General features: G+C 41.8%; 1 protein-coding gene across 1 annotated transcript in view; it reads right to left on the reverse strand.

Annotated features, from left to right (window-relative positions):
- SNX30 (sorting nexin family member 30) overlaps positions 1-22,233 on the reverse strand; it is a 47,640-nt gene that overhangs the window by 16,418 nt on the left and 8,989 nt on the right. The window contains exons 2-4 of the mRNA XM_059873436.1: positions 11,218-11,406; positions 4,798-4,908; positions 971-1,129 (exon numbers count right to left, since the gene is read on the reverse strand). Of these exons, the coding sequence (XP_059729419.1) occupies positions 971-1,129; positions 4,798-4,908; positions 11,218-11,406 (459 nt within the window). The remainder of the gene's footprint in view (positions 1-970; positions 1,130-4,797; positions 4,909-11,217; positions 11,407-22,233) is intronic.

Consider the following 22,233-nt stretch of genomic DNA (forward strand, 5'->3'; position numbering starts at 1 on the left):
CATTAGAGACAGTCAGCAGAACAGGCGTCCTTTCACCTCACCTCCCAGGATGCTCTGTAATCTCAAGGCAAACTCTTCCTAAAGCAGAGGATTCATTTCACAGGGATGGCAGAAACAAAGCAGCTCAGGAAGCTGCATCATGCTTGGACAGATCAAAAGAGGAACAGAGCTATATGACATTTAATGTGCTAAACAAATTCTGCATTTCTGGCTTGTTTCAGTAGTTAATTTCACCATGGAGGGGAAATAAAAACATTGGAAATTGATTATTAACAGCAAGCAAAGCATGAACCTGAAGTGAGCTCAAACATCACATTTAAGTGAGCTAGAGTAATGTGACTTTGGAAAGGCATACTTTTACAGCACTTCTCACCTATCTGGTAAAACCCAAGCATAGCTGCAAGTCCTCCTAGTCTTATTTGAAATGCAGTTCTAAAGAAAGCCTAAGAAAATTGCACTATTGCTGCATGAGTCATGCAGAAGGGAAGCATGAAATTGTTGGCTGAGAACAAATAAGAATGAGGCTCCATGCTTAGTTTTGAGGGCACCAAGTGCAAGCAGTATAAAAAGAAGAGACAAGATAAAAAGTCAAGAAATCCACAAGCTTTTGTGCAACGGAGACTTTTCTTCCTCTCCCCTTTCCCTCCTCCCCAAAAGAGGATTTTAAAGTCTACAGTTTTCTGGATTTTTATTCTCTCTTGCATAATAGGATTACATGCTACAAAACAAGCAGGTCTGGAGAATTCAATTTATCAGTCTGCAGAGAGGATTCCTCTTCCCTTCAAGCACAGGGAACCCATACTGTTGTCACACACAAGGGTCTGTCACACACAATAGTCGGAGTGCCCAACACCCCTCTGAAGGAAGAGGAAACCCTGATCTGTACATGTAGTTTTGTTAATGCCTTTTTACCCTCATTTCAGAAGGAACTGCAAAGGTCAACAACTGTATTTGAAAGTTACTGGCTTACCTTAGCTGTGAGAAAGACGTTGAAGTGCTCATTAAAAGACAGCACTGGGTGATCAGTTATTCTCTTCAAGAACTTGTCTAATGCTTTCCTCCTTGTCTCCACAAACTCTTCCGAAAAGCGATCAACAACACCCTTCACCACGAATTTTTCAGGTAGAGGCTGTCAGAGATAAGCAAACAGCACAAGATTCAAAAGACTAAAAACTTGCTTCTGTTATTTGGAAACAAACGAAGCAATCAAATTCCAGTCTCAACAGGAACTGAAACATTGTGTTTGTGAACAGGAACCATGCATCAGATGGGATGCAAGCTGTGTTCAAAATTATCCTTAAGCTGGTCTGGCTTAAAGTTAGCCATTCTACTGAGTGGCTTCAGCTGAGAGTCACACCAGGGAAGTCAAACAGTACTCACACTAAATACTTGTAGCATAGCTTAGATTGTTCTCCCTACTGATATCCATGTTCAAGATCCAGTTCTGAAGAGATGACAGAAGAGCTGCATGCTATTTATAACAGAAGCACACACACCCCCCCACCCCCATCCCCACCCAGAGCTGAAGCAAGGCTGCCCAGTCTCGGGAAACAGAAAACTTACAGAATTCTACTTACTCCCTACACACCCTCTATGAACAATTTAGAGCTTTTGAACAGGGTCCTCCTGTAAAAGGCTGACAGCCTTAGTGAGAACACTGAGCAAAAACAAACCAGGGGCTTGACACAGCAAATGACTGGATCTTTTCTGAATTGTGAGCATACCTGGTCATCTATCACAGCTGACTTTCCTGAGTATGTTTCTGTAAGTGACAAAGGCCTGATGATACATTCACTTTTACATCTTACTATTTCGAGTCCATCAGTTCATCTCTACAGCTAAGTTTGACATGTAAGCCCAGACTATCTCCAGACTTGCTAGTTATACAGTCCACCCGTTACACTCGGATTACAGACTACAAAGAACCACTCTGGATGGAAGATAACTTTTTAAGCTGATGCACTTTTGAAGCTGATGAACTTTTTCAGCTCTACCACTACATCTGCTTTTGCTCTGTCTAGACACCATAGACTTCAAGATTAATATCAGTTTTAAAATTGTGCTTTATATTTCATTCTTGTGAACCAGTCCATCCGGACAATCTGCTTATAGTTAGGCTAGCAATGACAGCCATTTTCACCCAATTCAGGAATCAGGATTCTCCTCTGCAAAGAGTTTGTAATCAAAAATCTGTGTCAAAAACAGTTAAAGAAAGAAAACCTATATATATTGCTTTCCCACCATACCCAAGCTGATGTGGGTTGTACATGAAGACTATCTCCTAGAAAAGTACAGCCAGCATAATTTAGCTACAACAGAGCTACATTTTGACCACTGTATTTGGTTCTTACAATTTAAGACTTACCTGATTATGTTTAGCATTCAAATCAGACATTCAAATCAGTCATTCTAGTTTAACCAGCATAAGATACACTAAGATTAGACCACTTCAGAAGTATAATGCCTTGTACATTAGTCTTCAGGGAGGAAGATATTCTCTTCCTTTGCTTTGAAAACTTTAGCTGGGACTCTAGGAAGTCACAACCTCAGCACCACAGGCAGGAGGAAAAGAAAAAAGTTTAAAGAAAGAAAAAAAGAGGGAAAGGAAAACTAGTCCAAAGAACCATAGTTCAACCAAACACATGCAAACTGGCACTGAGTAATCACTAAGTTTGAGCATTTGAAGAATGCACCGCTATTACAGGAACTTCTGCAATTTAACCAGGTTTCAACTACAGCAGTAGGTACACTGATTCCATTTCAGGCTTCTGGAGGCCCACCTCAAGTAATCAAAACACACAGCTAGCAACTGATATCTTGATTTAACTGTGTGTTAATTATCTATCTTATAGTCTTCATCTTCCATATTAATTTATTTTTCCCTACTGAGACATGTGAGCAGAGTTCATTCCCATCAGGAATGGCTTCAAGTATCCAAACATAAACATCCCAGGACAAGAAACTTGGCTGTGTTAGGTTTACCTTTGTAGTCCAGAGACAGAACTGAGATCAGTTTTACTGTGTTTTGAAAGAAAAGATTAGATTGTCTCAGATCTTTTAAAAAGAAGGTACTATCAGTAACTAAAGAGATGAAGAGGAACTCATAATGAGCTCAGTTTTGGCTCCCAAGTGTAAGCTGTCATGACACACTGCACTGATAAGACATATAAAGATTTTAGGCAGAATCACTATACTGAGATTAGGAAAACAATTCCTTTTTGATAATTTGTTAAAATGGAAGGCTTTCAGGGATTCCAGTATCTATAATTACAAATACAGATAGTCTTAGATTGTCTTGAAACATCTTGTCAGAAAACACTTGAGCCAGTGCATCTGAAACTGCCTTTAGCTTCTATACCTCATCTATTTCTAGACAATAAATACATAAAGCATTCAGCAGTCTCCCTACCATACCCTTCATGAAGGAGATGAATAGGGGATTCCGAAATTGCTAACTTGTACATAAACAGATAAAATCCCTTATCTCCTTTATTAACAGCATATTCTTCTACCTCCAGATTTTCTAGAAGAAATGCACCTAAAATACTGGCTTGTTCTGCAGCTGGTTCCATGTCCAGTATTATAGCTACTCATGCTAAGTTTGCTGTTCTGTCTGCAACAAATTCCTCGTAGGAGCAAAGTAGTTTGATTCCCTGGCTGTGACTCACCCTCTGCTCCTCGACTATTATTTACAGCCTTGCAGGATTCAGGCAGAACTGGCTGCCTGTTAGCGTACCCAAGAATCTGCAGAAACTGAACTGTGATTGTTGCAGCTGTTCAGAGAATGGGGCTTGAGAAAACAGTATGGGCACTTAACATATTACACAGGCCTCCACCTTGTGCTCTCAAGCTCACTGTCTTTCTTTCCACTGCTGTTCACTAAACATATTTGCTGCCAGTTAGTGGTGTCACATGATTTTGTGAAGTACTTCTTATCTCTGAAACACTCAGCTATTATTCCACTTGAGGCAAGTCCCAGCATAATTAAGGACTTAAACAGCGCTCAACCATAGAGCAACCTAACAATACTTCTCACGCAGCCTACTCCTTGCTGAGGGAGGGAGGGGCAGAGAAACTTCCACCCCATCACCCACCCCAGACAGGCAAGCTAAAGTACACTAGTAGTGTTGCTATTTCCTGCCAATTCAATTCCTACAGGGCTTTTTAAATGTCTTTGTTTGAAAGGACTGAAGGCAGTGATCTCACATGTTTCCTACCTATTCACACAAAAACGTATAAGGTAGTACTAACCTCCTCACATCAAATAAGGTAGTCAGATCACCAGTTTCAGCAACAATGGGCCCAGCAGTGTAGCTAATCTTATTAGGTAAACTTCTATCTACTGAAGTCATGCAATAGCTACCAAACCAGAGGCTGAGACTTCCAAGTCTGTGCTATTACATGTCAGTGCTATTAAGTGTTAACACAAACAGTTTTAAATTACTCTGTAAAACCAGCTCAAAAAGCCATCTTGAAAATCGAGACTAGAACCTGAAGTACCTGGGGCATTTCATAATCCCCAGATGCTTTGAAATACAGATGTAATAACTGAGCAAACAGATGAAATGTATTCTATTTACGTCACCGCTACTGTATTCAGCACATCTATTGCCCTGCAGGAGGTTACCTCTCAGGTGTGCCACTCAAGAAAAGTATAAGCTTTGTAACTGGTCAGGAACGGGAAGCTAAAGAGAATGAAGTACTGTTTTTTAAACCTAGACACATTTCATCCAAATATTACCCCTGGAAGACAGATGCACAACTGTCTTTAACAGCAGATTCTTGCTTACTACCTACGGGAATAAGATGCGTTGGCTGAGACTCTTCCAGCTTGTTTCTCAACCAGTCGAAGTCTTGGTACCGCCGACGGACAGAATACTCTGGCAAATCAAACTCTGCTCGTGTGGTCTGAAAAAGAACAGGATATACTTAGTGTGCAGCAACGCCTCTCACTTCAGAGCTTAGCAGCAAATGCAGTACAGCCATCCCTGGCAAGGGTGAAGCCAGACAAGCCTTGCAGGGGGGTGTTAATCCCCAAAACTTTGCAGCCAGCATGAGAGAAAGATCCTCTGGTCTTTCAAGCAGTGGAAAAGCAGCAATACGAAAAATGATTGCTTAGAGCTGATGGGTTAAGATCTATTTGTAGTTTATTACATGTTCTGCTCTCATCATGGTAGAAGTCTGTAGAGCAGAAGCACTGTGCACCACATAACTCTCCTGGCAGTTACAAGATTGCAAAGACTGTACAAGACATTCATTGTGAGGACAAGACTATTTTAACCATCAAGAATTAAAAGTAAAGGTGTTTACTGACTTGTCTATTCTAGGACATGCACTATTTCAGTGGTGAAAAAGTGTTTCACCACTGTCCTGCATTCTAAGATTGATGGGCTTATCACACTCCAAGGTCAAAAGATGAGAACATAAGCCACCGCAAGGTTTGATGGACTATTTTTGTTGACTTCCAAGATGAAGAAACAAGTCTGCTTATGTATATGCCTGATTAGATATATTAGTACATTAAATTAAACCATTTTAAATTTTCCTTCAAGGGCAAGGTCATTACAAGTTTGAGGGGAAAAAAATAAGTATACAGATAAACTGCTGGCAAGTGTTTTATCCAGTCTTTGAAGAGTCCATAACTGGAAGGTTGACTGTATGGGGCTGCTTGCACAGCATGTAATGTAATTGCCTAAAAGCACTTGTGAAACTGTGTACCAACTAGGAGTGTCTGCTGAAGAGCCTGGCATTGCAGCAGCCCTGATTAGAAGGTAGACGGCCCTTGTAGTTATGTTCCTCTGAGAAGCACAGGCAGCTATACTTGAGTTACTTGCAGCATTACATCCACCTTGCAATGAACGGCTTGCAGTGCCAGCACACTACATGCCTGCAGCCAGGCATCAAGCCCAGCACATTCTGCAGAATACACTGGCAACTCCAGCCTTGAGCTGACATCAAGTCCAGCACCTGGTTGCTTTGCTAGTCCCAGCCAGTAGCAGCCTTTAAATGCAATCCACCTCTTCACTTGTTCTCTGGACGACTTTAACTCTTCAATTGCTGCATTTTACTCCTACCAGTCACCACTGGGGATCCTGTAGAAGTTCTACATATGAAATCTCTATTTTGCGTGAAGTCAGGAGCCTTAACACAGTATCAAAAGCACAGTAGGTCTAGGATACTGTAAGCAGTAAGCTGATGTGTCGTTACCTATGAAATGGTTTGGCTTCTAGTAAAGGAATGCACAGACAGACAGAAAAAGAAATCAGGATCACCTCCTCCCTTCTTTGTCCTGCTAGCCGTGGTAAGCAATACAGAGGTTAATCCATGGACTAACATAAAGAATCCCCATGAATTGGAGCAGTTGCGTTTGTAGATGAGGGACAACCAAGAGCCCAATATCCACTGCAGATCTGTGCTTTACTCAGCTATGCACTTCTCAGAGTAACACCAGCTTATTTAACATCAAAGAGTGCCACACTATATATGTGACTTCTGAGACTTCATTTGAATAGTTTTCTCTTGTTTCGAGTAACAGAATGAATGGCTTTATTTTATAAATAAAAGAAAAGAAAAAAGGGTGGGATGAGGCAGTAATAATTCAGTAAGAGGCACAGCTTCTGTGAACTGGCTGTCACTGCCCAATGGCATTTTAAGAGATCACATAGTGAATGAATGAGAGTAATCAGAATGGCTACACACCACAGTGTCTTATCCTGCAGCATGAGAATGAAGGTAAAGTCTCCCATCTGTTAGCACCGAGAAGCTTATTGACCACTATTCTACTAATAGTTAAGGAAAACCATATAAGACTGTCTAGGAGTTGGAAAGCCAGATTAAGTCCCAGTACACAAACCATACATTAGCTATAGTTCACCTCTAGCAAACTGTTTTTGTTGCCTTTATTTCACAAGCAGAAGTGCAAAGTTTTCCATATATCACTTTTTTCGGCTGAGATGAAAATACAGCAGCAATATTTCAGTGTTTCCTGTAAAAGTTATGAAATCTAGACAGCAAATAAGCTTTTCAAAGACTATTTGGGCAGAACATAAAGGACCTTCAAGGTTTTAATGAAACCTTGCTAATGCTGAAAGAATTTGGATCTCAGATCAAACTCTTCATTAGTTTAGCAGAAGTTATTTCTTCCAGAGTGCACATAAGAGGAAGGAGGGATCTTGCCACTGTCGAAGCAGCACTAAGGAACACATTCACTGAGGTAGCTCGGGGTGCAGCTACAGGGGGAGCTGCAGCTTGAGCTCAGGGGAAGCCCAGGCAAAGAGGCCGTGAAGAGCCAACCCTGGGCACACAAGGGCCGGGGACCTGTGGACCGGACACCGGGACACGGCAGGAGCCGACGATCCCAGACCTTCCCATGCTTAGACTGGTGAGGGGATAAAGGCCCAGGGGTTCCTTTGTTCTGGGTCCCTCCTCAGAGACAGCAGCCCGAACTGTTTGTTTGTTATTGCACTGTGATGAAATCGTTTTAATGGTTGGGATGCCTGAGACTGCTATGGGAAACCTAGGGATGGAAACCCGGTGTGACTGTGTGAGGGGGCATAGCTGGGAAGAGGCCTTAGGTCCAGCTCAGGCAGTGCAAGAGTGACTGCCAGAGTGGATCCCGGATGGTTGAGCAGGGAAATTTCCATAACAGACAACAAGTAAAGCATCTGTGTTTTCAACACAATTAAACTCCTCCTGCTTTCTCAGCAAGACTCATAAATCTCATCTTGCAAGGACATGTGTCTCTTCCAAAGGAACCTGAGAAACTTACATGGTAGATCTCAACCTCACAAAAAATAATAGGCAAGATGTTTCCAGGAACTTATTGAATATTCCAGCACAGCTCCACTAAGTCAGCACTGCAACACTCTGGGCTCAGTTTTACTTTCTGGAAAGCAGGCAGAGTTACAGACACTTTTACCTCAATTACTGGAATGGTTTTGACTAGAGGCAGTCTTAGGCAAGTCTTGGTCTTGCATAAGATTCTTGTCTTCCTTGGAAGGAGTTAGCAGCCAAATCTGAAGCTAGCCTGTGACGACTATACGAAAATATTTTTGTACCCTAGTTCTACTCTCCAACTCACCAGACTGGATTGCGGATTCCCCTTCTATGTTACTACTTAAGTTTGAGGCAAAATCTTCAACTAGGAAAAAAGAAGAATAACAGAGAGGGGGAAGGGAAAAAGGCTGGTGTTCTTAGCACTCCAGTATTTCTTTTTGCCTCAAACAGTTTAGCCTGTTAGAAAAAACTTCATATCACTTTCACCTGCTCCTCTCTAGGGAATTAAGCTGTTTCATGTGTTCAAGTAATCTCATGGAACCATGAGGAGAAGGACAGGAAAGTGAAAACAAGACCTCCACTTGGTCCAGTGGCTAGTACTGACTGGTTTGAAAGACTCTCCCTTCAAGCCTGCAGAGCAACTGCATGACTCTGAGGAATGCCACTCAGCTGTTCAGACCTCCATGGGAAAAGGCACAGAAGAAGGCCTTGCCATCCTAGAAAGTACAATGAAAATGAAGTTAGAAGTACACTTATTTATGTTTTCTCAGGAGAGATGACTACATAACATATGGTCAAGCTTTACTTTTCCCTTTCTTCCTAAAAAGAGCCCTGTTTGGTAAAGCTTGGATGTGCATTCCCTAAAATGCACATCCATCTATCTGAAGGACACAAAGACACTTCAATCATCACAGTGATGACCCAGTAAGTTCCATCACAACTTCCACCCATCTTTACAGTTTCACTAGCCCATCCTGTGTAAGGAAACTGCTTACTAACTTGCATTAGTAACTGCATTAGCAAGATGAACACAGTATATGAGAGAATCAAGGGAGTCAGTCCTGAATCACTGTCTTGTTAGCTGAAGGATTACTATTACATTCTTTAAATGTGTTCATCCACAAGATAGGCTAGGGAATGCTACCTGGCTCTTACTAGGGAGCTATGAAAACAGGTATACAAGCAGGATCGAGTAAACTCTTAAGTCTTCCTTTACAAGGCAATGTTTTGACGCTTCCTCAGTCACCACCACCTCTGACAAGGGTATGAGAAGATGAAAAGCATGGGGCATACTGCAAGACCATTTTTTTTTTTTCCTGTTAGAATGAAGGACCTGTAAAAAGAAAGAGGGGGAAAAAAAACCCACACAACACAAATGAGACTGTGATCAGCCTACACTCCTCCCTACACTGGTATCCTGTGGCAACCACACATTACAACATTAACAACTCCCCTCTTTCCCTGATGATGCTACTTTTCAGTCTTCAGAATAACTCATTCTATGACCTATGTTTATCCAAACCTTTGAGGTTCCAGAAGCATTCTCCAATAGAGAAGAAAAAACCCCAGCCATCCCTGCCGCCTCATTCAGAGTCACCAGAGAGACCCTTTGGAAGCCTTAAACTTCTTTCCTGAAAGGCTACAAGGCAGGTGTTGTGAAAGATCCTCATCTCACTCCATGGATTATTCCTGTGCAGCTTTTTTGCCATGTTTAATTACTGCTTGCAGATACAATGGCTAATTGGCAATTAGCTTGTCATTGAAGACACCTTGTTTGTAGGGCAAGAATGGGTTAGACCACTAATACTGTTAAGTCTTGAACAATGGTAGAGAGTCCTAGAGGTTCTGACCTTAGAGATTAACCAGAAGTTTCCATGAATAATAAAACTAAAGAGATGAGGATTTCATGGTGATTCAGAAGAACAACTTACTCCGTTTCATAACTGCATTGAAATGGTATGATATATAGCAGATTCATGTGCTACAATGAGACCCAAAATAAAACAAGACCCAAAATAAAACAGACAGGTAGGTAAACATCAAAATCAGAAGTATAGCATCATTTTTTTAAATAAGAGACACTGTTTGGTAATACTTCTGATCTAAATATGGTAAAGACATCGGCCATGTTTTAGAATTCTGCTTTAAAAAGAAAAGGAACCCTTGAACATTTGGATTTCCAAGCATAGGAACATTATTAGGGTGCCACTATACAGAAATATTTTATATTGACGGAATAATTTGAATCTTAATTTCTTAATTTAAGAGAGCAACAACATTAGCCAATTTTATACATTTCTCCGTGGAAAGATGCATTTTATTTTGTGGTTCCTATTCCTTCTGATCAAGAAACAGCTAAAGGATAAGCTGCTCAAAGTTAAAAAGATACAGTGTTTCTTGCAAGAATAAGACTGTCAGGGTAGAAATGAATGACAGAACTGTGTTAAATGTGCAGGAAGGGATAGTTACTGTTTTAGAGAAGCTCCATTTTCTCCTGTGCAGTCTGGAAGTGAAATTTTGAAGTGGACATTTGGGGGGGAAAAAAAAAAATCTGTGGCCCGTAAAAGTACCTTGTCTCCACTGAAAATATTTGCTCCTGTACACAGTGCCATCTAAGTGGGCTGGAGTAATGTTAATCCTTCTGGACAAATATCTCAAGTATATTACCAGTAAAGTTAGTGAACGCCTTTTGCTTTAGGTAACTACAAGTGCCCAAAGCAGATGTCAACATCACCTAGGAGTTCATTATAGTAAGAATGAGTTACTTAAGAGGAATCAACATTTCAGTTGTGAATATAGTGGACTTTTCAGATAACTTTTCATATAAATATATGTAGATTACATTCATGACTGAACTACAACAGGTGCTGAAAAAATCTCTAGCCACTTTTGGTTACCAGCAGCATTCTTAGGCTACTTCATTTTATTATCAGCTGTAGAGCTATCTGAACCAGCAACTGCATGAAAGCTAGTTTACAGCTGAGGATCAAGACTATGATTTTAGTGGATAACAGAGGAAATGTAGAAAACACTTGCAGCAACAAACTTAAAGCATTTCAGAAAAGGATAGACACAAAAAGTGAGACAATTAACAGTGAAGCAGTAACAAGGCGAGTGAGTGTCAGATTACTTAAAAGAACAAACTGTGACATTAATGAAAGAAACTGATCTTGCAAATTTACAAACAGTTCTATTTAGGAATCAGAGACAAACAAAAAATAAACCTAAGTTGACATGTTAAAAGCTTTTTCCACAATTTCAGACACTGAAGTAACAGTTCTGCTAAGAAAAGTCACATCTTCAACACATTCACAAGGTACCAAAAGACACTAAGTTCTTATCCTTAAGCTAGGAAAACAGTGCAATATGTGAATATGAAGCATGCCCTACAGTTATTCCACTGTAGAAGGAAGTACTAGGGAAGAGAATATTGCTTTGTACCTTTGTTGTAACCCTGTATGTAATATATGTCTCCATTGTGCACACATGTTTTTTGGGATCATCAACAGTAACAAAGAGGTCTCTAGTTTCCACATCCAAGTCATCATCCAACTGCAGTCTGTTGAGGAGAGATGAGGAGGAGGCTGGGCTTGAAGTGTCCACGGGTGTGCCATTGGGCAGGCTGAGATCCTGTATTGGAGAGGGGAAAAAAACAGAAGCCCTTAGTAAGCTTAACAGATTCAAGGTAAAGCATAGTATTTTCAAAGACACCACAGACAAGCTTCTCTGATATATTATAAGGGTTGATTGTTTCAGCCTCTCCAAGGACCACCCTTTTCCAGGACACCTGGGCAACACACTAAAGTCTTCAAGCATTAAGCTGAAGATAAAGCACATTATGGCTATACCTTCCCTAAGTACAGCACAACCTGTTTCAATTCATAAGAAAGAACAGCATTGCTGAACCAACACTTCCTGGTGAGACTGAGCCAATCTAGACTGAAAACAAAACAGCTAGGCAAATCAAGAGACCTACTTGTAAGACAGGTTTCAGGCAAAATGACAACAGTTGAGTTGTCTGGAATGCAGTAAGCTTTTACCTCTGGAGACTCCTATGGTGGAGGAAGGAGCAAAACTTTCATCAGAGGCCTCCCATGCAGTCCATTAACTTACACACAAGCTGACAGCAGCCAGAGTCTGAATTACCATCACTGCACTATGGAATAGTCACAGATCATATTCTCCCACACAAGTGTCTAGGCACACCTCCCTGTTAGAGTCCTAAAGCAAATGAAAACACTGCTTTTTCCTTGGAGGGGTCCTCATTCCCATTCTCCCAAGCCTAAGAGCGTCATCCAGCGCCTAGAGAAGACAGAGGCCAAAAGATCCAGCAAGCTGCTATTTTAGGAAGAAAAACACAGCAAAACAACTTTATAGCTAACTCAGTATATCCAAACACCTTCAAATCTCACACTTCAATACAAACTAAATACTCCGTAACAGTAGTTATTGTACTTGCATAAATATCACAGCAACTTAACAAGTCCTTTGCTCTGGTTTTATAGCAGAGGGAGCTGTCAGTGTGTTACAAGTTGTACAGAAAAAGTCCTAAGGATCAAAGACTCTTCTTTCTAGAGAAGAGAGGAGGGTTTTTTGTTTGCATATTTTTAATAGTAGCACAGCAATAGATTTATCCACAGAGTGATTTCCCTTGCTGCTAAACTAAGAAACATCACTACAGCTAAGCACCACATTAACTAGAAGTGTTTCAGTTACACAATTACTTTCTAGACCCAACTTCACACAACTGTAAGTGCCTAGACCAAACATACCATCTTAGCAAAGCAATCACATGTCAATGAGACCCCCTCTGTTCATCAATGCTCCTTTAGCCAAAGGTACAGAATCTCAGGCAAGAGCTTTGAGGTAAAGTTACTTACAAAGCTTAGTTTTTGATAATGGCTAAAATCACAGCTAAATTTCTACCAGTCATTGTCACCGATCATCATGGGTGTACTGCGATTTCATAAAGAGCCATCTGTCGGCTGCAGTACTGTAGAACCATGGCAGCATCACTCTTCACCTTGAGGGCTGACTTATGAAGTAGAGAAAATAATTGTTTAGCCTAGACATTTTGGGAAAGGGGTAATCTAAACTATTTTGTACTAACTGAGGTTACATATGTTCCCTCAGCTAATGTACAGAAGCAGCTGCCAACAAATAGATGGTTTCAGATTTAACTGGCAGGTAAGCAAGACCTGCCAGTTAAAGGAAGGCAGGCACTCAAATGCTCTCAAGAGGGCAAAAGAGCAGGAGGAGCAAGGCACAGCTTGCCAGCTCAGACATGAGGTAGACACTTCAAATTACAGAAGCATCTGGCTCAGACTCAGCATAGGAGGAACACGTACTACAGGAGGAAGCAATGGCACAATAACTCAGTGGATAAGAAGTTCTGTTGAAATTACACAAACAGACTAAGCAGCAGACAGGATAGGGTTAACAACAGGCCATGGCTTCAAAAAATCTGCAGTTCAGCTAGACAAGAGAATTTGGCTGAATTTGAGCAGAGTTTAGCAAAGCAAACCTTGGGACACCACAGTAGCTGAAGACAAATTTGTTTCTGTTTCCAAAGGAAAAGACAGCTCATCATTGCCCATGTGCATTAAGCATTAACGTACAAATGTGCCAGAACTGCAGCCAGTCATATTCTAAGCTTCCAGTATGACAATTAACTTGCAAAAAAGTTAAGCCTCATTCCACAGGAGATCTCAAAAGCTTGTAATAAAACTTTTCCAAAAGAGAGCTTAAAGCATGTGATGGAACCTGCTTAAAATATGAGAATCTAGAAAAAGAACCAAAGCTGGAGCTTGCAGTCAGTTAGCTGCTAGCCAGTTTTATGAAGTTAGCACTTTCCTCACTAATTCTCTTGGGAAGTAACAATATCATACGAATATGTCTTGCACATTTTCAGCAGCACAGAAGTCTGTGAAGGTTTGAATTTGCTTCATTGCACTTGAGTGTATTCTTGCAGTCATGGGTCCTGTGGAATGTCTCGGGTGTTAAAGGCTGTGAGACAGTTCTGTCTTGGATGAAAACACTCCAGACCTACATCAAGTAAAGCTTCTCTACCAGCAGTGGTTCAGATCAGGAGAGCTGCTAGCTGTAGTGGTGGGGAAAGAAGAGATGATGTGTTACTGTGCTGTACTGCCTCATCTGCAGGATCCTCCCCTGGAGAGACAGCTGGCATCATACCCTGCTACTTGGCTACTTTTCAGTAGATGAAAGCCAAGGTAGAAGCTAACTATTTCTCCTCCTGAAAGGGTGGAACCTCCTAGCTAAGTGCACTAGAAACAACACATATATAGCTGCTGAATCCTCATTTAACAGTAGGCAGGATCAGTTTTGCTGAAATCTTATGCTATTGCTAGAAAGAGACAGGGTTGGCAAGATATCTGAGGTTGTGATCCTACCATTAGAGCACCTCCATGCCATGTTAATTGCCCAGTATTTGTGTTAGTCTGCTTTTACCACAGGAAGAGGAGTAGATCCTGCAGAGCCTTGTGGGAGAGGAGATATGTAGCCACCTGTGTTTCTACCAGTTGATATAACTATCACACCCACAAGCACCTGAAATACTGGCTAGTATTATCCATTGCAGATGAACAAGCTGGCAAACTGTGTCTGACTTCAGTGCCAGTGGCTCATGCATCAGCTTCACCTTAGTGCACCAAGTAGCTGCCCATATATGTTTTAAGTAACTCTCTGAGGTATAATTATTAGAGACCAAGTTGCTGCAGGTACCTACTGCTTTCAAAGCCTTTTGTCAAAGTACCTGTTACTCACAGTACTCAGTCTGCCATAAAAAAGCTGAGCAGTCCCACAGCAGAGAGAAGGGGAGGCTGCTCCTGGTTAGCCAGCCAAGGTGGCTTGGAGAACATGTTTTGTCAAGACATTCTTCACTTCTTAGTGAGCATCCATAAAGATTTTTCCAAAGTTTCAAAGCTTTTTCTAAAGTAAATCTGTCCCCCACTTCCTCAGGACAGCCTAAACAGCTTTGTCATCTGTTGAAGTAGGTCAGGTGAGGGTGTAGCAGGCCTGGACCACAACCTATTGTAGATACAGTGTGATATTCAGACTTTCAGGTTCATAAGCTACTGGTTCTTGCATACAGTTATGAAACAAGCACAAGGGCAGGCTCTTCATGCATTCCTATGAAGTTCCTAGAACTCCTCAAGACACCTGAATTTATGGGTACAGAAGTCAGATGATTTTAGCAGCATGTTTGCTATTCTACAGTACCAGTCAAGTAGGACCGAACTGCCTGTGTTGGAAATGCAACATGACAACTATGCAGGCTGCTATCTGGTAAGGCTGCTTCACATCAGTTTGCCAAATCATGCTGTCCAAACACCTTGACTAGTCAGCTGGCCCAGAAACAGATATTAAATCTATGAAGTTCACTTCATCCAAGCATAAAATTCAACTGAATTTCTTAAACTAGAAGTCTGCATGTGAGATTCAAAATGAACTGGGAAGTTTCCAACTGTTGTCATCTTCTCCCAGGAGATTTTCCACAACTCCATTTACAGAGCAGTTTGGATCCACATGAAGTAGAAACTTCAGGAGCTTGGTATTCAGTCTTCTGGATGGAAGCCTCCCTCCATGGAGTAGTTTGCCAGAGAAAGCATCCAGGATTCAACCTTGAGGGTCTAAATTTCTATACGTATTGTTTCATTGTGAAGACAATGGAGTCTTCTGCTGAGTTACAAGCAACTAGTTAACATTACAGTTTCCAGAAACTGAATGCTAGCTTTCACCTATCATGCCTGATCAAGTGTACAGCTTAACCAGACAGCTTTGCTGTCAAAGCAGCAGTCCATGAGGAAGCAGAAGATGTGGTTCAGCCAGGTCTTCCAAGCATGAATTAACTCTTTCCATGCAAAGAGTTACCCTGAACCCAAGTGAGGCGGCAGGCGCACTGCTCCCATTCAACAAGTATTGCATGACACTAAGAGACATTTAGAAATGCTACTGTTTAGAGGCAAGAGCTCACTTAACCCTAAATACCCCTGCATAACTTAGAGACCTGAAAGCCAGGCCTATATTGCTCCAAGAACCCCACTGCTTCACTTCCGAAATTCAGAGTGCTGTGCATTTTCTCCTTCTGTTTCAAGGTGTTCCACTGCTTTTTGCCATTCATGTCACAGAGACACAATGACAGAGCCATGTCAAGCAGGCAACAATACCAAGCAATTATAACTGGCCTTTGGAACACTCTTATCTCCATACCTTCAGTACATGACAGTAAGTCATAGGAGAATGGCTGCCAGTGACTGGAAAACTGAAGTGGTTTAGACACAAACATTCCTGAGGGCTTTATAAAAGCTTACAGGAACTTGGCTTTCACAGACCTGTTCATAACACTCCTTGTCTTATCCCAGCAAGTTTTGAATGCAGGAATTTTTTGTATAGGTCAGCTCCATGTAGAAAGAAAAAGCACTTCTGCATCCTCCAGTACACCTAGATTAGCTCATCCATGTACTATCAGAAGACCCACCTTTTTAGTGAAATTTCAGTCTACACAAGACTATTATTCAATACCAGCTAGATACAGAACAACAGAAGAAAATGCATTTACTTCCCTTTTATGTAAGCTCAGTTTCCTTCTCTATCAGGCAAAAGCATCAGATTTTGTTTATTAGAGGTCAATTCTGTTTCTTCACATGTCTGAGACAGTACATGTTCCAGCCTCTTGTACTTGCTTTTGAACAGTTAATTTAAGGCACCAAAGTGTGCATACAGAGTGCAGAGAAGGGAGAATGCTGTAGACACAGAAGGGATGGAAAGAATAAGGCAGTCATACTCAATTGGATTAAAAAAAAATTAAAATCTCCACAGTTAAATGCTAAAAACCCTGTTCATTTCCAAGAAGAACCATGTTCCTACACTGATCTACAAATAAGACAGTGCTAAGTTGTTTAACAAAAACTGAAGAACTGTGATAATCAATTTCTAGTCTAGACCTACTGTCCTGGAAAAGGGCAAACTGTTACATGTGCCAGCTCCTGATATCCTTCTTCAGTAATGGGAAAGGATGGTACAGTTTATGTGGATGTACTCGCAAGGAACAAAATTATACTTTCCAAAGAGGTCAGTGGTTTCCATTATAATAATAATCCAAAATCAGACTGCAAGGTTGAGGCCATTTTAAGAGCAATACAGTGTAAGAACAAATCAGAAGGAATTCCTCTTGCTCTTAAAATGTGTCAGTAGAGGAGGAACAATGATGGGCTGCTGAGGACCCAAGCCAAATTTAAACCTCTTAGCTGTTAAGCATATTATAAACCGAGTCTGTGGGCTCTGCAGGGTCAGGCAGAAAACACCCCATTTAACAGGGCCACACCTCATCCCTAAAATTTCAGCAGTACAACTGGTATTTTGCTCATCTAACAAAAATCCACTAGATAAGGACTAGACCAATTTGCTCTCAGAATATTTTAAATAAGTGTCCAAGCACAACATGCTGCCAAGCCATGAGTCTGGTGACTTTGCTCTGGTGTTCATCATTTTAATTACTATTTCTGCTCTGTAGGTCAGATTTGGCTAGAGATACGCTCCTCAGCATCCCTGGGGAAAAAAAAAAAATTAAGATGTAACAGCTAATCATGATGGCCTGCAGTTTGGCACCACTCAAGGCCTGGGAGCATTCTTGCTTATACAGGTATCATACTTGGAATAGTGCTTCTTTGCATTTCAGCTGGACAGAGAAACACTGAAACAAGCTTCATAGAGGCACCACATGGTTGACACAAGCATTTCCCAAGCCTTCTCATGCAGGTCATGGAATTCACACCTTGTTTCTGAAGTTAACAGCCGAATTTCATAGAATGGATTATTTTACTTTGTGGTTTGTTTTCTAGTAAGTCAACCCAGTTAAGCTGAACAGAACAAGAATGTGGGCACAGAAACATTCTGGCAAACAGCATTTTCAGCAAGAGCTATAAGCTATCTCCTACCTCTGTTGCTCTGTCTTTAGGGACACAGCTATAATACAGATTAGTTTCAGCAAAAAGAAAGTATCAAAAGAAAGTGTCAAGCACCACATCAGATTCTCTGTTCATACAGTCAATCCAGCTATAAGTCTATCTTCTCACAGTCCATAAAAACCAAGTTTCTTTCCGTAGTCCGGAAGGGGAACTGTGCAAATCCTATTCTAAACCTAAATATGGTTCAGGTTAGACTCTGAAAATCAGGAATGTGAGTGGTATCTCACAGATGTTTTACAACGGTTTACAACAGTTAAGACAAGACTGTCAATACTAGTAATAAGCCATGTTACTGTGCTGCTTTGTGCATGAAAGACCAAATGCCTTTGGAGGACAGGCATCTGGAAGGTGAAATGGGTTATTATCTGCAGCAGACATTAAGAAGGCAAAATGTAAAGGTATAATACCTATTTTGAACTTACTAACTGCCATGAACCTGACATATACAACCCCTAAATCCTTTGGACAGGAAATAAAGTGCAAGGAGTAACTGCAGGATTGCCATAGATTCCTTACTTGGTAAATTTCAAGAGGTATTTTAACACATCCACAGGATGAGCTATTCTCTTGAAATAAGAAGTTTCAGATACAAGGTTAGCTCTTACATCTGTTTTTAGAGCACTTGAGGCTTTGCAGAAGGCTTAAGCTGTCTTCCTAAGCAAACTACCAGACTGGCAACTGTGCAACATGCTTAGTTCAATTGTGTTTAAGCTGCAGAAAGTAGTATAAAAGTGCTTATGACCTGATGGGAAGCAAGAGAGTTTAAGATTTGGGCAGACTTGGATGCTCCTTTAAAAGAGCTAGAGTTTTTTTTGTCTTTCTGTGGTTCTCAGTAGTAGGCAACAGGCACCAATTCCAGTCTATCTTCAGAGCTCAAAGGCCTCCACAAATGGCAGAAGCTACATGTCCTTAGAAACATTCAGAAAATAATGGAATTTATGACCTCTAGCTCTGTTAAGTTCCATGTCTGTAGGAAAGGATTTTGTTCCAGTAATATTGTTTGTTACATGGATTCTGCAGTTATACGCACAAAAACACCACAAACCATTTCAACATGTTAAAGAGCACCTTGTCAACAAACAAGGCTAATGTGCCCCGTTGTTTTGTTTAAAGCTTCATTTTCAGAAGCTGAGCACTGACTTCTAAAAAGCAAAGCAGCAGCCAGGATTTCAGACTGTGAGCAGGAAAACATGAATCCTGCGTATGACTAGGAATCATTCCCAATCCAAGAAACCAGATTTATATCTGATTACAGATGGAACAGTTTATTAAGCTTGTACAAACTAAACTGCCTTCTCCTAGAGACATACAGTTTTGTGTTAAAGTTCTGCAGACATACTATGCAGAAGTTTGGGATTTTCTCTCCACTCTCTAGAAGCGGGTTTAGTTACATCTGTTATCTAGCTACCCAGTGTCACCACACTGTTCATGTGGCTTTTGAGAGCAAACAGTAATATGCTCTGGTTTTTCACAGTGAACAGATGCAAAGGATTGAGGAGAAACAGAGAAGAAATAGGAGGGAAAGAGATAAAGAGGGCTGGAAAGCACTGTAGTATCCTGGTGACCATTTCATTTAAACAAGAAAGAATATGCAAACACTACAATATGGGTTCCCTCATGCCCTCTGTTTCAGAAGAGCTGCATTAGTTTTCCTGACGCAGACCAGTGAAGATTTTGTGAGAGCAAGTCAGACTTACAAGGTATGACAGTGCAAGTAAAAGAGGCCAGAGGCAAAGATACTTAAGAGGGGGGAGAATCCATGTTTACATCTCATGCCCTGGAAGAGCTGGAGGAGGGTACTTGTGGAGAAGCTCTCAGAGTTAGTTTATGCAGGTGCAATTTAAGCAATATCCCTCTATCACATTTGCTGCTATATATTTTCCAGGAGAAAGGCATTTGCTCTCAAAGGGATAAAATAAACAAAGTGCTTATCTGTTGGAAGAAAGAAAAAACAACCCTAAACCAAAACCCACACAGCATGACTCTTCTTCAGTTGCTGCTTTGAGGAAAAAAACTGAGGAAAAGCAGTCACAAAATATTTCCTCACAATAAAAAAATTATCTATAGAGACTGATGGACTTTTGTAGTGGTTTTGCACAGCTTGGTTTCTGGTAGCGCGGGGGCTATAGAGGTGGCTTCTGTGAGAAGCTGCTGGAAGCTTCCACAGTGTCCATCACAGCCGATCCCTGATGACTCTGAAGATGGACATGCTGCTGGCCAAAACGACAGAGGTTGGTAACACCTCTCTGATAACATATTTAAGAAGAAAATCAAAATAAAGGGCTCACAGTTTCTATTCTAGTCAGAGAAGAGGAGGAGGTGAGAACATGTGAGGGAAATAACATGGCGACACCCAGGTCAGCGGCGAACAAGGGGGAGGAGGTGCCAAGATTCCTCTGCAGGCCACGGTGACACCGTGGTGAAGCAGCTGTGCACCTGCAGCCCCTGGGGATCCACGGGGGATGCAGAGATCCACCCGCAGCCCATGGGGATCCATGGGGAATGCAGAGATCCACCCAGAGCCCCTGGGGATCCATGGGGGATGCAGAGATCCACCCAGAGCCCCTGGGGATCCATGGGGGATGTAGAGATCAACCCAGAGCCCCTGGGGATCCATGGGGGATGCAGAGATCCACCCACAGCCCCTGGGGATCCATGGGGGATGTAGAGATTCACCCACAGCCCCTGGGGATCCATGGGGGATGCAGAGATCCACCCACAGCCTGTGGGGGGGGAGGTGTCCATGCCAGACCAGGTGGATGCCTGGAGGAGGCTGTGATCCAGCAGGAGACCCGGTGGAGAGGGCCTTGTTCAGGGCTGGAGCAGCCTGTCCCTGGAGGACTGCATCCAGGGCAGAGTGACCCACGGTGCAGCAGTTTTGGGAGGACTGCCGGCCCGTGGGGGAGTTCACGCTGCAGCAGGTGCGGTGTGGCTGCTGCTCCTGAGAGTGGACCCATGCTGGAGAAGTCCATGGAGAACTGTCTGCCATGGGAGGGACCCCATGGCCTGACAGGGGATGGACTCCTCTCCCGGAGAAGTGGAAGCAAGTCTTGGTGATGAACTGACCAAAACCCCCACGCCCTGTCTCCCTGTGCTGTCGGTGGGAAAGAGGGAGGGGCTAGGGGGAAAAAGGTGTTTAAGGGCTTATTTTACTTCTCATTATCCTCCTCTGATTCTGTTAGTCATAAATTCACTTTGTAACTTAAGCTGAGTCTGTTTTGAGTTGAAGTGTTTTCTCCCGGTCCTTATCTCCATTCATGAACCCTTCATTAATTTCTCTTTCTCTCCACAGCCCAGCTATAGCAGGACATGGTGAGTGAACAGCTTTCATGGGTGCCTGGCATTGGGCCAGCATCAAACCACAACAACTTGAGATCTACAGACTAATCTATCTCGAGAAACACCTTTTAGTTAATAGTCTAGGCCTATCACAGCCACTAAGGCACATAAAAGTTACACACATGGCTTAAAGTGAAATATATTGATCAAGCAGCAGGCTAGCCAGCATACTGGAAGTCATCATACAAACTGTGAAGAGGTCAAGATGATCACTTGCAATAAATGGTATTGATTAAAGATGTCCACTGATTTTTCTGGGCAACAATCCAAAACCCACAATTTCATCTTGTCAGTATTCAAAATTTTCACTCAATTTGCGTTATTCTAGCCCCTAAAAACCTAAAGCAAAGATTCCACCAAGAAAATCATGGGCTTCTATCGTCTGGGTAGTCTATCACTATCAGATGCCACTGCTTTTGACACAGCATTAGCTCGAAGTGCCTGCTGCTAACACCATCTGCAGCAGTGATGGGGAAGAGGCTTCTCAGCCCCTTAGCAACACCTGTCTGCAAAGGATCCCTTTTCAAGGAATACACAGAATCATTCAAGCTTACTGGAAAAGTGAAGAAAATTATACAGAGAAACTTTAAGGTAGGTGAACTTTTTCAGACTTAAATTCAGCATGAAGTCAAAGCACAAACTGACAGTCATGACAAAAGCATGTCCTTCAGTGCTGTAAGCCTCCCATCACTACTAACACTATAGATCACTGCAATAGTAATACTTCCAGACAGGAAGCAAGGTTGATCACTTCCAGACAGGAAGCTAGGTTGTCATTCTCACAGGTCTGCTCTCCATAATCTGAGGCATGATCTAGAAGCAAGTTTACATTTTACATTCTCTACATTTTCCTGCAAAGCAGAGTACTACACATTTTTCCCACGTCTTTGCTCCCATACACTTGTGTAATACTTGTCTTCAACCAAGGTACCTAAAACAACAAAGGAGAAACCCATCTTTAAGGGTTATAGACACTACCACTTTCATTTCCAAAGTAGCATGTCACCTATTGTGTATCGCTTCACAGAAGTGGCAGTGTAGAAGCTCTGAATGTGGCTCTAAGACAATAATGCTCTCTAACAGGATTTATGCTTTCAGGACCACTCCAATCACAGCTCTTCGCTAAACTCCT

The sequence above is a fragment of the Haemorhous mexicanus genome, chromosome Z (assembly GCF_027477595.1).
Source record: "Haemorhous mexicanus isolate bHaeMex1 chromosome Z, bHaeMex1.pri, whole genome shotgun sequence".
NCBI classification, from domain to species: Eukaryota; Metazoa; Chordata; class Aves; order Passeriformes; family Fringillidae; genus Haemorhous; species Haemorhous mexicanus.